Raw genomic sequence first — 18,584 nt, 5'->3', positions numbered from 1 at the left:
ATGAATGCTTTATTCGGTTTGCTAAAATACAAGCAAAAGCCTATACATTGTACATTTAAATCTAAACGTGAATCATTTAATACACGAAGACGACTATACAAATATTCCATTTCTACCTAACATAACAAAACAAACAGCAATATAATATTATAACACTGCCGACAGAGAACATGAGAATATTAAAATGAACATGAATAAATATTCCATCTATAATAGCTCTACCAACAAGACAGTAAGTATGGAATCATTACGAAAATATTCTTCTTTCCCAAGCAGTTTATAGAAAAAAGATGCCATTACACCATTTTATCAATCTAATTCAAATGAAATGCATAAGTTTGCACATCATTGTTAGCGAAAAATTGTCACATACGCCATCTGCCAATAAAATCTTCAATTTATATTATTATAAATATATTTAAAATTAAAAAGCTTCAAGTGAGTTTTAAATTAAGTTCTATTTATGTATCTAGTTACATACGTTTTTAGAACAGACTGTTTCATAAAAATGACACTAAAGCTGTGATTATAATATTATGATGCATGTCGCGCACTATCACGTGAAGTAATAGTAAGCTTCCGCTATGGGAAAAAGGTGTGAAATGTTGTTTTTCTTGGTGTTTAGAATGTTACAGATGCTCCCATGCCGTAGCACATTTTGAGCCTTTCATTAAACGAACATTGTCAGTTAGCAAAATCTGCCAAAATCACCAGAACAACAATAAGGTCACCTCACACGTACTGCACTGCATCGACACCAGCATGACTCAATGAACGTTTTATATCATTTTCTACATGCCTACACATTTTCCACTCATGTCAAAATTGCGTGATTTTTGTTTTTAGCGATGGACACTATGTATTTTCCATAAGAATATTGTCTATTATCTATGGTCTGAGGTTTTGTTCTGTTCAAAATATTATCTATGGATGTAATATCACAAGTAATTTTAACATACGCACACGTAGAAACTGTTAAAATTAATTGAAATTAGCATGAATAATGAATAATAATTCAAAATACTAATACGTTAAAGTTGGCACTCTCCATCATTGAATTTACAGAGATGGTGAACATTCAAAATATTCTGCAAAATGACGAAAGCAGACTAAATTTGTCACCGTGACAACGTAACAGTACGCGACATGCATCATAATATAATCACAGCTTAACACAATCGATCTGTAAATTCATTCGGTATATTTTGTAATGAGAGATACAAAAGCGTTCATTGGGAAATTTATAAATGGAACAGGAAACAAAATGAAAATAAATGTGTGTTATTTTTATGATTAAAACACTGTAGATAATTATTGGAAGTAAATAATTATGATTAAAGACTTTCAATTTTTTTCACCATAACATCAACCTATCCAGTCTACCCATTACAATATTTTAACGACCTATTTTATACTGACTGCCCACTACAATACCAACATATATTATATATATATATATTTTTTTTAAATCATAAGATGAATAATTTATGTTATAATAATTCGTTAGGCATTAAAAAATTGTTTGGTTCGCTATTCACATAGAACTTAGTCATATAATATCTTATATGAATAGGTAGTTGAATAGTTGGTAGGTACTAAATACTGTTAAACATCAGTTTCCAGTTTACGCAATAAAATATCAATAATTAGAACAAATCTACGCAGGCACATTTCAAAAAACTTATTTTAGCAAAATTTTAATTGACCTGGTATTTGTTTCTTTATAAAAGTATTAATTTAGATTATAATATATAGATAAAAACTTTAAATGGGGGACAAAGATGTTTTTTTCACAGCTGATATCTCCAGTGTAATTTTAGATACTGCATTACTTACTAGGTATATTTCAAGACTTTATTATCGTTGCACATCACCTGATTTCACCATGTTTGATTCTACCAAATTTAATAAAAATACACAAGTTAAGAAAAATAATCATTTTGAGAATAAATTTATAACTATGTATGTAAATACTAATCGTGTAACTCAATTTGATAGTATCAATGATTAATAAATCTCACATATAACTGTATTTTCGTGTAACATATAAAATTAGTATTGTAAATAAATTCATATAACTTTTATAGGATTACTATCCTTTGATGACTAGAAAAGACATTGGTTAAAAATGTTAATAACAAATACTGACTAGTGACATTTTCACAATAAATGGAATGAATGTAAATAAATACAAATATGTTTATTAACATAATAATGTCATAAACAAATATTCATAATATTCTATGAACTAAAAAGAAACTAAATTATATAAAAAAATACAAAGTATGTTTGTTTGTTCCTGTCAATTTTGTATTTTTACCACAGATTAAGATAAAGTTTGTATGTTTTAGATTCGATTTTAATTTTGTGTTATTTTGTTTGACATTTACTGCTGTCAGAATTATTTTCATTTTGACATATTGTATGCCTAGATTAAATAGTTATGTTGATATTGAAAAATGTAACTATCGAACCAAACTCGTGCAAGTTTAATGTGAAGCGTGGCCGTTTAGAGAACTACAATACTGACAATCCTTTCATAGTATATCGCAGCACCACGGCCATGATACTTCAACTTATAATTTTCGCACTCTACAAAGAACTTACAAACCGTTTTTCTCTTTCATAAAATGTGAATAGTTTCAAGAAAGATACTTCAGGGACCATAATAATATTGCATTACAATTCAATAAAATTTTAATTGTATAAGCAACTGCAAAGAGAAATTGAAATATGTAGAATAAATTCATAAAATATAATATAGACATTTATAATAGTATGCATTTTATAATATGTATTATTTTTTTGAGTATTGGATATGTGGATATAATAAAAGGCAATACATTTTACTAAATATAAAGGCTACATATATTATACACTATGCCGTCACATGAATATTTAAGTCTACGTTTAATATTGCCTAAGAATCTTCTCAATGAATGAATACCTTATGAGAGATTTTCATATCGTCGTCGAAATGTTAAAACCTTCGATGTGACAATTTTCGTGCTCATCCAAAATAAATTATAAGTAATGAAACTTACAATTTAATGTCTTATTTTAATAAGACTGTAATACATCTACTTTACGTTGTAGTAGACTTATTACAAACACTCGATGAGTCCTTGAAAACCTGTTATTTAGATAGGTAAATCAAGATATTTGTGCTTACAAACCAGTAAATCTTCTGTAAAATTTCAATTTTGTTGCATCGGAAGTTTAAACAGTTCAACTACGCCATGTGTAAAAGTGGTTCAGTATTTCAATTTATTAAAATACCTTCGTTAACGAAGCCCCATTAAAGCAAAGTTTAAAAAAACCGCATATCACTTTGCATGGTTTAAAAACAGGGTTCATAATTTAAATATTATTTCATTTAACTTGTTGACCGCGGAGAATTTAATTACTATTTAATTATCCCATTTAAATAACATGCTGACTATATCGAATGGCCAAATAATGAGGGCACAACAGGTGTGCTGTCCGCATTGAAAGGATTAATATCTACAACCCAATGCGGATGTCGGCCGCGTCACAAATAGTTTTAATGGGTTTTCTTTTTACGTGAAATAAATGGTAGCCATTCGCTCAACCTATTAGATTCGTATGATGTGTTCAAAAATATGTATTGAATATATTTAAAGATTTCAGCATGATATTACCTAGTTAGTTTAACCGGTTCTATGCCTTCAGTGAGTTTTCTCGCTCTATGAGGCCATGATCGACGACAGGCCGCACATACAAATTTCACGAGTTATCTCGTCTGACTTTAATATCAAATTACTAGCCACTATCGATTGATTTACATAATCTAAAAAATGAAGCACAGTGACATCTGTTTTAATAATTATGAAATACTAAGTCACAAATTATCGATATTACAGCGATTTTAGTAAGAGCTTCACTCTACATTCAACGTGTGTCGTTAAAAATCTGAGGCCTGTCAGATACTGCCATAGTAATATTGTGAGGCATAGAAAAGTTAAAAGATTTTTTTCCACAAATCCAATCTCACATAAGATATTTGACTCATGATTCTTCTATCTAAAATACACAATTACACAATATATGTAGACATTTTAACAGTAAATTTTAAATACTTGATTAAACTTTAGCTATGTAATACTGTTGAAACCGTTTTACACAATAATAATTTATCAGCTACTTGTGACTATTTATAAAATTATTGTGATTTATTTAACATTATTTATTGTGCATTTAATAGGAATTTTCATTTCAATTACACTATAATAAGAAATGTTTCCTGCATTTACCAATAAATCTAACTAAGGCATATTAACTTATGATATGCCAAACATGTACATGTACATATAATATACTACATAACTATACACTAAGTGGGTTGACTAATTCATATTATTTTGGCTCGTTCATTCTTTACCCACTAATGTTAAGCGATACATCAAATAATAAAATGTTTTTTTAAGCTTATTGTACAGTGGTGGCAAGTGAGTGTAGTTCGCAGCTTTTTACAAGTCGGCTTTTCTTTAAACAGTCCTTGTCAATATTATATTACACACGATAATTTTGAATCATGTAAATATAGAAAATAATGTATTTGTTGTTTTCAACTCTGAAAAATCTGAGAGCTTAACACAATCGCTGCATACCTTTTAATTAATTTTTAATTACCGCATTTAAATAACATGCTAGTTAGATCGATCGGCCGCTTAACGGGGACACGGCAGCTGTGTCATCCGCGCGAATGAGTTAAATAGGTACTTACCTATATTTATACCTAGTAAAGTGGGGAGCAAAACTGTAAATAGAGCGATTAATCAGTCCAATTCCGAAATGATTATGAGAAAATACATTTTTTTTTACTTAGAGCGGTAAAATACTTAAATTTTAGAAAAAGAAATTTTGTTAAAATGAGTTGGAAGGAGCGGAGGAAGTGGGATTGAAAAAAAAGTGACCCGGCACTATTTTATTTAGCACACACCACTATTTGCATTTAATACATAATTATTATGTCGGTGTCTGACATATTTCATTGAAATACCATTAATAAATACAAAAAATAAGCACTAACATTCGATTATCTCAGTCGATACTGAAACTTTCTAATGACAAATACGTTAACTTATGTGGAAATCTCAAAACCAGCCATTTTTATAACTATCGTTTTCTACAGGGCCTACGATGAACTAGCCTACTCCACATGTGAATTGAAAAATACCAAATTGTATTGTACTTACATAACTTTACTAATGAAGAGATCTTGATATTTATTGGTTGAAAAATATTACTATTTACGGAAGTTATTATGTAAAAACATGTGAGAGCTTTGGAAACAGAAACGGCAGTCTCCATTTTTGCAATATATTGATGAGTCATTAAAAATGTCTTACATCTTTCTGATAGGTATAATTTCTGAAAAAAGTATTATAACACGTATAAAAAACAACAATTCAAAATACTTTTTTCAGAAAACCTAAAAGAAAGATCTAAGACATTTTTACTCACCAACATATTTCGAAAATGGAGACTGCCATTTTTGTTTCCAGAGCCCTCACGTGTTTAACAAGATATCAAAATCAAACGCACATAATATATCTGAAAATTATTTAAATGTGGAATAGAGTTCACAACCAAAGCGACGATACACAAGCTTTACACATCTTCAATTCAACAACTATAATATGTATGTTTTCAGTGACATATATTAACCTTAGAAAATACCCAAATACAAATTAATGGTAAGCATGTGAACCCACAAAATATTATGAAACATATTTAGTTATTTCTCACATTATAAAATATAAAATAACAACAATACCTATACACAGTTGCAATGTTCATTTTTATGGGCTTGTATTGTAAAAAAAAATATTTGACAAACCGGAATGTTTTATAGGTCATAATTATTTCCTTCAGTAGGTACGTATAATATCGAGCATACTAGGCTATTATAGATTGTTTAGAACATAATCTTCTGCGTCCCAAAACTGCATCAGCAAGAGCTATTCCGTGAAGAAGATATAATTATTATTTCGTCTGTCTTGTCAGTAAAAAATTATCAAGAAACCAATACAATTGGCTCTTGTGAAAAATTACAAATTGTCACAGATTGGTTTAACATCCTCGATATGAAGTTCTGAAAGAACCGAAATTAGAATTGAAAGTTATTCTAAGTGAAATAGAAGAATTTACAAAAGTATTGGGAATATAATTTAAATTAGTACGTATCTATAAATTGTTTGCATACAAGTAGCATAGATTGTGTCATATAAATTTAAATCTTTACGTAACAGGAAAGTTAAAACGATAAAAACCTGATATATTTACAGTGTCTAAAATATACAGGTACTAAAATCTAAACGTAGCATAGGATTGCCTGCAAAGGTTAAAAAAGAAAATATATTAAATGCCAGCCCCATCACGGGGTACTATAGTATAAAATAATTTATGAGTTCAACGCATAAAATAAATTTTAAAAAGTGTACATAAATATATTTGGCTGTACAATAACTAAATTAAAAAATTGAGCTAAAATCGCAGAGAAGAATTTGGGATCTATATACTTATTTATAAAGCTATCAACTTTGTATTGCATTTGCTCCATTTTTCTTGAAGTTTCTTGTGCTCCTCAAGTTGCGCCTCTGTTATCTGTCGTATAGGTCCACCCTGTACAAAAGAAAATATATTTAGATAACCATGGTAGGTACTGTTTAGAAATGACAGTTTTGAAATATTAACAAACAAATCTATATTGGGGTAGAAAACCACAATGAGGTAAAATATTATTTGAATTTCAAAATTGTCAAAAATAGTTAATACGTACAAGTAATTACATTAGATTCCACAGATTGGGTTATCAGTTGATGGCTATTTCAGGTAAAATACCATTATTAAAACTATCTACTATGATAGTTTTGATAGCTATTCCTAATTTATTTTAATTCATAATTATCATTACTATTTTACATACCTTGCCCTTTCTGGGATCCAAATTAGCTCCTAAATTCTGCATCCCTTTGGCAAACTTGGAAAATGGAGACAAAACGAGATCCTTAGTAGCACTTGCCACCGGACTGGTAATATTCTTCAGTTGTCTTAGAGCACTTTCACTTTGACTCTGACTGATATTCAAATTCATATCATGCTGAGAACTGGACCTCACCACTTGCTGTCCACCATCTTTATTACATCCAGGTTCTGAACCTTCAAACATTGAAACACTATCGTTTCCCATCATGAGCTCTGCGTCTCGATCAGTATTGGTGTTCACGTCAACCTCGCCCGAACTGTGTGAAAGTTTCTGGTTCAACTTCAAAGAGGAGGGAGGCTGTTTTTTTGGCTCCCAATTTGTTGTAACCGCACCGTCAAAGTTGATCGTTATCTCAGGTGTAGCACTTCTGTTTGGAATGGCATCAAAGTATTGATTCCCCATTTTTTTAGAAATACCACACGCTTCACTTTCCAAGTCGAACGGATTCAATTTCAAAGCCGGTGTTTGAATATTGTACATCATATTGTTAGACGACAGCACGTCCGAATTTGACATACTCTTCTCAATGCCTGACATATCGTGTTGGGTATTAGGAGTGGCAAGATTTAATTCATCACGCGATAAATACTCACTTGGATAACTGTCAACATCGTTACCGGACGATGTATTAGTATCAATTTTAGAAGAATATAACGGGTTTTCCATTAAGTAGGCTTCGGAATTCACATCAGATTGTTGACTATTACCGGGCACAGATACAGTTTGTTTATTGCCTTCCATATTTGACTTGAGCATCGGGTTATCACCTACATATCGTACACAATTCTCCAAATTATCCAAAGTCGGTTCGAATATATTTGTTTTCCCATCATCTTCATCCGACGAATTATCAGAACTTGTACAATCGGAATGTGCCCCGCTTTTGTGATGTCGCTTGGAAGCCATTCGTAAAGATGATTTCCCCATTGTAAAAGTAGTCTTTCCGGTAGCATCAGATTTGGACGTCTTGGATGTCTCACCTCTATTTCTAGAATTAAATGTATGGCCGAGCTTATTGAGTTTTGAGAACTGCTCTGTCATGTTCGTTAAAGCTTTGGAACCTGAAAGAATAACAATTGATATTTTGAGAATTAATTGGCTACTTAAATAAATCAACCAATGAAAATTGAATTAGTTTATACATATTAGTTTATCCGATAAATAATGCAGTATTTTAAGAATGCTTGAAATGATACAAACGTTTTTTTTTAGTTCAATCCAAGATATATTTTCCGTTATTACTTAAGTTCAGAACAGGAGATCAACCATTCTTAACACTATACGGTCCGCGAATTTTTGCGACGTACCTACACCAATATCCGGTATTTTTAAATGAAAATCAACAAATTTCGATCACGAAGTTAAAAATGCCATAACTTTTGAACCTATTGATATATTTCAATAAAATTTTCAGAAAATACTTAAAATATATCAATGCATTAAATTGTGTCATTTATTTAACACTTGTCAACCTCTGGCCCGCGTTCCATAAAGGTAAAGTATATAATTTGTAAATTTTCATAAATTGTTTATTATATGTTATTAGATTAGTTCAATTTGTTAAATATAATGTAAAGGAAACAGCCTATTGATATAAAGCAATCACAATATATTATTTTTTAATTAAAAAATGTAATAAAATATTCAAATACAAAATGTTTTACACCGCTATAGAATACGTATCAATTCATTTTTAGCGCTACTACTCATATCTCTGATTATCAAATATAATAAAATAACAAAGACTTCACACAAACTGTGAAGTGTTTAAAAATAAATGCACATTCATTCCCGAACGAACACTAATCTGATTTATTGGTTTTATGGGTTTTATGGCTGAGGCAGTGCAGTGGCGTGCATATTTTCGAGTAAATTCAATTAAATAAAATGCACGCATATACATTCCCAACGCTTATTACAATTTGGTATTTTTGTAAGAATCGAGACAATTCAATAACAGTGCAGAGGCGTGCGTAAAAAAATCATATAACAAAATCTATGAGCAATAAATTGTAAAACAAACATCTACTTATATTCCACAAAAATATTTGAATGAACACTCAATCTTATGGATAATACCTTTAGATAAACTGGCTAGGCACGAAATAATTATTGGCACATAATAATATAGTGTACGAGTAGATTTAAAACAAATCAAACACTAAAGCTGAAATTATTTGAAATAGTTTATAAAACTATGAATGTAAAATGAACTAACAACTAATACACTTTTTTAAATGATAAGAAAAGCAATTACCAATATGTAGATGTAGAGGTACTTTACACTCTTTGGACATGTAAATAGGTTCTTTTCGAAGTTTATGTGAGGAACACACTTCACACTTTCTTCTTAAACGTTTATTAGTTGCGGAAATATTTGATTGTGACTGAAAATTGCGGAGATATTTGATGTAATTTTATACTGCCTATACTTTGTAATGAAGTAGGTGAACTGGTTTTATGGGTTGAATCTGTATCAGAAGATATAGAAGATGCATGCGTTTCCGCAACATCAATTGATTCAGATGTCTGTATATCCTCGATCCAAACTTTATGTTCAACAAAAAATCGTGAAATTTCATTTTTCATTATTAGTGAATTGTAAATATCGCAATATTTGAAAAACCGCTTACGTGGCATAGTTTTCGAAAATATGGGAGTCTCTATAAGTGGATTTGTCGACCAATAAGACGGAGTCGCTTTTCTGACAATTCCCATTATTATCACCAACCCGAACCCCTTTTTTAACTCCGACATGGTTATGTCCACTCATTTTTTAGATTTAGCTTCAGGACTTAAATTATCAGTGTCAAATGTTACTCCTGATAATCCTTCAAATAGCTTGTTCTCTCTCGGCGGAGATCCTCAGAATCACTCGCGAAATATTTTGTACGTGGGCGTGTTCTCAAAGGAGCAGATGAGTCTGTTTCAATATCACTAAAATCTCCGATATATTCACAGTCACTGGGAATATCTGACATACAATCCGCATAGTTTTCTTCTAAAAACGATTGGTCCTCCATTTTAAAAAGTGTTTTTGGAGATAAAACTAATAAAAAATATATATCCTAGCTAAAATATACTTAGATTAATTATTTTTTCAATGAAATTAGTGCAACAAATATAAATAATAATAGCTATTATTTATGCAGTTACACAAGCAATAATCTCCTGAAAAAAGCGAACGAAAATAACAACGCGATAAAGTTCACATTTATAACTGTTCTCATTTTCAACATAAAATTTCTATCATGGATGATGAAGCATGGTGGACGTTTCATGGGTAGTAAACCATTAAAGACAAAATATCAAATAGCACGCAATTTCATAGCTAAAAATCGCGTTCATTTTTTTAAAAAAGAATGCAGGTTCATAAATGGTTGACTGCCACTGAAAAGGGTCGACAATTAAATTTCGAAGTTGAAGTGACGACACTGGAATATAACTGAATGTTTATTACCTTTTTTTGTTTATGTCTCGTGATTCACCCGCCTAGAAACGGGCTTGTAACTAATTAAAAATATGGTATAGGTACAAAAAATACTGAATGGTATTACGTCCGCCATCTCTGTAAAAACCCCGAAATATTTTTTTTTCCATCGTGATTTTACTTCTTGCACATGTCATTCAACCATCTGTCGATAGATCTTGCAACCAAATATTAAATTTCATATTTATTTTTCACAATAAAGATATGCGTAAGTTAAAACGCCTCGTCGGCGTCACCGGACCGTAACGTTCGGCTCGCTAAGGACGCCAATGTGGCGTTCCCGGACCGTAAAGTGTTAACAAAAAGCATTATTTATGGGATAACCCAATATAATATAAAATTACCTGCTGTTTTGATGGCAAGCTGAGTCTCGCTGAGGTTTCTGGTTAGACCGGGCAGACCCGACAACTCCAAATAAAGAGCACTTCGACCACCACCTCCTCCTGTGGTTGGCCTCACCTAAAAAAATCAGATAATTGTTGAATGAATAAAAACCTTTTTTTAAAACACAATTATTATAATCAATTAATAAAATAATCAGATTACAAAATCTTCTTCCATAAAATAATCCTAATTATACATTGTACAATATATATTATATGAGGCGCTGAGTGACTGAGTCGCTAAACTGGCTCCTGGCGATTTTTTGATAAAATTAGTTTTGAACGTACATATGTTCTATATTGATACATCTACCAACTTTTCCAGTTGAGAGTTTCAAATTCCCTCCAATTTCGTCAAAATATCAAAATAAATATTGACGTGAGTCGCCTAGCGCGCTCTTTGAAAAAATAATGAGTCGCTAAATTATCTCTTCATAACCGACCAATCAGACGCCGCCATTCAAATGATGATTTTAAACGTACTTTAAATTCTCTATACAATCGTGTCAAACTGGTCACGTGTGTACAGTGAAAGTCATGATTTTGCTTCGTCCATTTGATTGTTTTTATTAATGAATAATGGATGTTTCATTAGTTAGTGTAAGGGAATCTCAACCAGGAGAATCAAGGAAGCGTTTGAGAAATCCAGCTGGCTGGAAATGTAATGCGTTACGCCAGGAAAAGTATTTGAAAATGGGCATTCCAAACATTAATTTTTGCTATAGTTGTTTGAATAATCCAGTGGTGTCACATATTAATTTTTAGTTTCGTATGCGTTTTTTTTAAAGTATGCCGTAAATATTGGATATTAAGCGTGATGTAATTAAGATTTTTAAATAAAACTTTTTACCATAATTTTAGCTTGTGTCAAAAAATATTATTATTGGGACCCTTATTAATTGAACATTATTTTTGAATCATTTGACGACTTTCTAAGCGAATCCATAATTATGATAAATTAATTAACATAACCGCCTTAAAGGTTTTTATATAAATATTTACATATCTATTAAATGCTGATAACCCGTGTATAGGTTTGGTCGGGCACTGCGCTACCCTAATATTGGTTTATGCCATAGACCAACTATGATAATTTCAATAAGTCATGGGAAATGACTTACATGTTGATATGATTACTCATAGGATTGCGTTTGGTTTAAAAACATACTTTTTGGGATGTATTTATTTAGTTAAAAGTAGACACATGTTTCAACTTACATCATCAAATTCGTTTTTTGGCTTTCCTCCAGCAAACACTGATTAAAATTATTTTTCATACTTAATAGTCCCCATACAAGTTACGAAAAAAAATTATTTCGAAAAATTTAGTATATGGCAATTATCGTTTATTCAAAATCAAATTTTTAGGGACCCCTGTAGTTAACGAGATTATGCTGTACTAATATTTTATTTAATCAACTTGTTTCCAATCATCCCCAGAAATCACTTATTCTTTTATTTTGTATACATCTGTAATTTCTTGCTTGCTGCTCCTTGATAAACAACGATTCATTATTCCGAAAAAAATGCTTTTTTTATGTATGTATGTGTGTACATATACCACTTTAAAAGCTAAATAGATGCAATGTAAAAAAAGACCTACCAGCTAGTAGGTAAGTATGGCTACGAAATATTTGTTTGGCGAAATAAATTCTAAAATATCTATATTTAATTGAAATAAATACGGGCCGTTACTGAGCTGTCATTTCCGGCCAACCATGTTCCCGCAAGTGCCAAATTCGACTCTATTGACATGGAATGTCAAAATGTGAGTAACAAATTTTGCTCCTTGCGACAGCGAGTGACTCAAGTCCGCTCTCCGGACAACTAAAATGGATTTATTTGGAATATTGCCGCATATAAATTGAATTTGAGGTTTTATTTTACTTTTAATATTAACCTAGAAGATACAAAACCACTTAAATTACAGATAAAGTTAACACACTGTCCATAACAGTTTTTCGTGATTTACTCAAACTCAAAAAATCCTCAGGAGCCACTTTAGCGACTCAGCGCCTCTTATAATGCTAGCACTTTGTTGTGTTTAATAATTTGTGATATTCCATTAATCCCATTTGTTTGCTGAATCCTGAATCTAGTGAACAAAACAATCTGAATAAAACAATCTGATACCAATTATATTTTTTATATTATAATTTAGTTAGTCAGAGAGCTATATCGTACTGTTGACGTATGTAGCATTGTAGCTACGTATCTTGGACGTATGTAATATCTATAAATCAGTCAATCATGTAGTTTAACTATGAATTCACAGCATTGTCCTTTAATAAGTTTTTTTAAATGATGTCATTATCACACCTCAAGAACACTTTAAATCATAAATGTTAAAATTAAAATGCACTGACGCATGTTAAACCACATGGTACTGTGCCAAATTTTATTGGCAACTGTGTGAGAGAAATGTCAAAGCGGGACAACATGAGTATATTCCAGATATCATCCTAATTCTGAGTGTAATATGTACAACTTTGCATGTATTTTTCAAATAATATGATGAGATCAAGAATGGAAATTTACATTGTATTCTAAAACTTCCCGAAATGTTTGGGAACATTTTCTTTTGACAAATCACTAAACACAAAGTTCAAAATGAGGCGTTAATATTATGAACTGTTCACATCAAATTATGAATAAATTCCATTATGTAGAGGATAATACAAGAGGAGGATACAAATATATGAAGTAAAAAAAACTCAACAAACAATAAGTGATAAGAGTGAAATGCTTTAATAAAATAAAAACACACCTTTGACTTTCTTCTGTCCAGCTTTCCACCTTGCTTGAAAGGAACTCGGGGTAAACCTCCGACTTCCATGGCCACTAAGAAACATTCACATATTGAGCGAAGAGATTCTGAAACAATGAATGAACAACATAATATGAATATTGAATATTACCAAACCTAGGATTTCTGTATCGAAAAAAACTGTCTTTGAATGAGACCAGTAATAGACTGCATAATAAATAAAAATTCCAGTTCCTAGCTACCCTCCGCCCTTCAATCCCTACATACAACAATAAACAAGAAATTGCATTTAAATTAGCACAGCATGTTTAAATCAGTGAAACTGTGTACATCTGCGCAAGACTCAAACAATGCGTCAACATTTCAATAAGTATTCTCAAAGTGACAGTTCATTTTAATGCGCATCGTATGAACACTGAACATCACCATTAAACATCAACGTTAGTACTAGTCACCATTACACCAAGAACCCCCATCTCCCATGCGGTCACAAATACAACCCCATTTCCATACGGTCCACTTGATTCTAACCGACCAAACTAAAAACAAAGACAATAGTTAAATACTAACCGTGGATCTCTTCATTAGTCTTGATATAGACAGCCATGTTGTTGAAAAATCTCAGATTGGTAGACCTGAAGGTATGGAAGTAGCCATCTTGTCCTTCGACGCGGTAATGAAACCGAATGCAGGGAGCTCCATCTGCAGCACGCTTAGCACCACCCAAAGACTTCAGATTTGTCAGCGATATCTGGCAGAAATAATTCAATTTATGCTTCAATATCTCAAATACAAATCAAAGACAATTGAAATCAAACAAGAACAAAACTTATTCATTTTTTAACATAAACTTTATAAGTATCATGAGCCTCCTGGAAAAACATTGCATGTCAAAAATTACATTTGTGAAATTGAAATCGAAGTTGTGTAATTAAATTTTAAAAGTAAATTACCATGTTCGCTTATGAGTGGAGCATATGGGCCACCACAAATACTCTTTACGAGGAATGGTTGTGAGCCAACCCATTGAGTCCTTACACTGGATCAAATAGACATTGAAACAAAATGCATTTTTGTCAGCGGTGGGATCGAACCCTATAAAAACTATTACTTTATAATATTATATAACACTTTGATCGCCATGGGGGCACTGGGTTAGTCCAAGAAAGCTGTGGGGGTCACCGGTGACCGGCAAGGAATACCTACGTTTCAGTTGATTTTCAGCGCCGGCAGGCACGCGCGCTGAGTATTATCCTATATGAGGTGGCCGGCATGGCTCTTGTATGTTACTGCAGCTTGGCCTGAGAATATTCCTTCAAAGTAATTAAGATTGGCTCACTAATGTAAAGAATATAAGTAATGAAAAAAAAAGTTTTCCTTGTAAATAGTAAATGTGTTTTTTTGATATAAAAATGAAAATTGAAGTGATTATAAAAATGTAAGTTATAAAAATTATGTAAATTATAAAAAAATAGAATTACAAAAATGATTATAATGTATATGTTACGCCGAATGTGCGAAATTGAATATTACATGAAATGGGAAAAATTTTGCCTAAATCATGAAAATGCAAGCCCCAAAAGCCCAGACAAAATATCTGGAGAGTGCGTGAATTCGGCAGTAATTTTTCTGCCTAGTTCATGTATTGGAAAAATTAGATAGTAGCGCTACGGTGGTATTTTTTGCAACTAAACTAAATGTATGCTCATGCATTGGTCAAAATGTACATATATTATCTATGGTCAAAATAGATGATCGCGCTCCGGTGGTGTTTTTTGCAACTAATCAAACTTAACAAATGTGTTAAATGTCATTGATTATAATATAAAAATATACCAATCAATAACTACAATGACGTTCATATCCATTTACTATACGCAAAAAAAATCTAGAACTATAATATGATAACGGAAGAATTTTATTGAAAAGTATTTTCGCGATTTGATTCATGCTTGGGTATCAAACGTGCAATGGTCGATTGAATGTTTGTGATAGTTTGTTGACACTAAACTTGATAGCTAACCTCAAAATGGACATTCAGTTGAATAATTTAATTCAGAATTACAAAACCTAACCTAACCTAACCTAACCAAATAATATTATATTATGTCCAATTATAACTAATAAAACCATCCGTATTAAATTTACTTTTTCTTCTGTCATGTCGATAGTTCAAGAATTTCATACCCTGGCGAATTCATGTACTCAGCAGAAAATTTACCTAATTCATGAATAAGGCAACAGGCTTGACTATTACATGAATTAGCGAAAATTTTGCCCATTTCATGTAATAGTCAATTTCGCACATTCGGTGTAACATATACGTATATTTCCAATTTATATGTGTATCCAGGTATACTAAACAATTTATTCCGTATTTGTACCTTTTCTGTTTATTATACTCTCTGAATATAATTCGACCTCGAAACACCATGCTGTCATTAACACATATGGACAGGTGACCGGCGAAATGGCCGGCCCGGCGCAATATAATAAATTAACCTGTTGGTGCCCCGACAGACACGTGAGGCCGGCACATCATAAAAACTAATATTTACGTAAAAAAATCATCAAAATGAAAAAAATATTATATTCTTTCATAACCTATCAAATAATACTTTAGAAACAAATAAACATTTTTTAACTATTTTACGTAAAACTAGTTGGCGATCAATGTGTTAATCAGTTTTTGCAGAAACCCACAACATATTGTGGTAAGAGCATCTGTATATTTTATGAATTCAATTAAATAATAAACATATTATGAGTCTATGACAGTATTGCCATATTCAGTGTGCATTTATATAAATAAAATTTTTGTTAGATAATATGTTAATTTGGTCAATACCTGAGATGAAGATTCTAGAATCCCAAACTCGATAGCGGTGAGATCTCTCAGTGACAGTTGCTGAAATTTCGTGACACGGTCGGACTGGTCATCATAATCGGCGACCAGATAACTGTCACTTGTCAGAATAACTATGCTGTCCATCTCTGTCTCATAAGGATCCCCGGTTCTGCAACAGAAATGATTTTAGATGTTTCAAATAAATTTCATTGTAAATTACTTCGCACCTTCTCAATCTACTTTCATTTTCATGAATGAATGAAAAAAATTGAAATGTGAATAGTGCACCAAATACTGCATCAATTGACGAATCAATAAGGAAGAATCAATTTTCACATTTGCTAGGATAGCTCATAACCTCGTGTGCAGACAATAACATAACAATGATGAAAAAACTATGTCTACTTCTTTTCTTCTTTCGACCATGTCCGACCCTAAGATAACCCTAATAAGATCATATGGGCCTCCACACTCCACAGAGTGGAGGTTTGTATTAACAGATTTTTGATCTTACTACTTATGTAGCGAAAATCATCAACGTCAAAAAGCATCTTTACTCGACAATACACATGACGTAAGCCATTCGGGATATTGTCACTTTTCCATATGATCATTCTTCAGAGAAATTCACCTATCCCCTACCCGGAATAACCTGCCTGTGTGCTGGCTTTGCAATGCATGTTTTTCAGTTGGATTATTATAATACTAACAAAATTTTTGAGAGGTGGCTGCAAGTTAATATGTTTATACATAAAAAAAACATATGAAACAGTGTAAGGGTTTGTTACCCCGAATCAGCATCGATCAACCCCCATGCCCCCTGGGCAGAGCTGCTATCGCTGAGCAGCAGCTTTTTGCAGTCGTCAATGAGCTGGCGAACATGGTCAGCGGTGGCATGCCGCTCTTCTTCTTCCGCCTCCACCTCCTGCTGATTTTGCAGAGTGAGGTCGCAGGTGCGAGCCGAACCCAGCATCAGATCTATCGTGGCTTGACGGAACGCATCTTTGAAGCGAGACAGATAATAACTAGAAAGTAAAAAAATCAATGAAAGTCTTACTTTTCTTCAAGAGCAAAAATAACCATTTATCAACAATGGGTGTGTCAAGGAAAATATGTGAAGATGAAATACTTGTATTAGTGATTCCAGAACATCTTTAGCATATTAAAAAAATGGGAAAAAGGAAAAATAAAAAAATTATATTTTCTGTATTGATAGCATTGAAACGCATTTTAAATAAAGAAGAAAAATTTCATCTCAAATATGAAAATATTTATGTAAGTACATAATATATATAATTTATAACATATCCACACAACTAAATACTTTTGCGAGCGAAATCAAATACATTGTACCTATGTATTATTTCTTAGTATAATAGAGGAGTCGATCAAAATCAAAATGGAAAATATTTCTCAAGACTAATACAAATATTTACGAACTTTTCTTAAGTTACTGAAAAGAATACCTTACCTATAGACTATAGAACTTGAGGAATCCTTAATCATTCTTATAACCGCGTCGCCTTCTGTATCCATACAATAACGAGCTGTCATGTGAGAATAAATTTTATGGGAAAAAGTAGGTCAAGTAGGCAGTGCACTGTGTTACCACTGACAGCTGTCAAAATATCGACGGTAGCAATGAAATTTGATTGAAAATATTCGCTGCGAGAAATATATCTAATATGTATGAATACTTTTCAGGTTATACTATTTGGGAAGTGGTAGAGAATATAATATATTATTATATAACTATTGTAGTAGTTATTGTGTGATAATGAATTGGTTAGATGGAATAATTAGAATGGAATATTATAATTACACATGTAAAATGTTGTGACGTATCGACAAGAAAGCCATTGAATATGATTACGTAGGTAGGTATGCGATAACACAAATCCAATTGATACTTGAAATATATAAGTAGTTACCTACACACCAAAATAGTAATATTAGTTTTAATCATTCTATATAATATTATTTCTAATGTATAGAGATACATCATGGCATATCTGTAAAATTGTAAACAACGACATTATCTGATGTTTAGTAAGAAATTTAATGGCAGACAAGAGACTAGCGTT

The 18,584-nt window shown here is 31.8% G+C and overlaps 1 protein-coding gene across 1 annotated transcript in view; it reads right to left on the bottom strand.

The window, feature by feature from the left end:
- Window positions 1–5,581: 5,581 nt before the first annotated feature.
- Window positions 5,582–18,584, bottom strand: part of LOC147067069 (phosphatidylinositide 4-phosphatase SAC2-like) — a 34,470-nt gene continuing 21,467 nt past the window's right edge. The window contains exons 11-17 of the mRNA XM_085953668.1: window positions 17,289–17,525; window positions 16,501–16,669; window positions 14,223–14,403; window positions 13,653–13,759; window positions 10,847–10,961; window positions 6,953–8,073; window positions 5,582–6,648 (exon numbers count right to left, since the gene is read on the bottom strand). Of these exons, the coding sequence (XP_085809794.1) occupies window positions 6,550–6,648; window positions 6,953–8,073; window positions 10,847–10,961; window positions 13,653–13,759; window positions 14,223–14,403; window positions 16,501–16,669; window positions 17,289–17,525 (2,029 nt within the window). The 3' untranslated portion in view covers window positions 5,582–6,549. The remainder of the gene's footprint in view (window positions 6,649–6,952; window positions 8,074–10,846; window positions 10,962–13,652; window positions 13,760–14,222; window positions 14,404–16,500; window positions 16,670–17,288; window positions 17,526–18,584) is intronic.

The sequence above is a fragment of the Rhyacophila brunnea genome, unplaced genomic scaffold (assembly GCF_057557595.1).
Source record: "Rhyacophila brunnea isolate RB1 unplaced genomic scaffold, BYU_Rbru_1.0 scaffold_4, whole genome shotgun sequence".
Lineage (NCBI taxonomy): Eukaryota > Metazoa > Arthropoda > Insecta > Trichoptera > Rhyacophilidae > Rhyacophila > Rhyacophila brunnea.
This window is presented reverse-complemented; position numbering and strand designations above follow the sequence as displayed.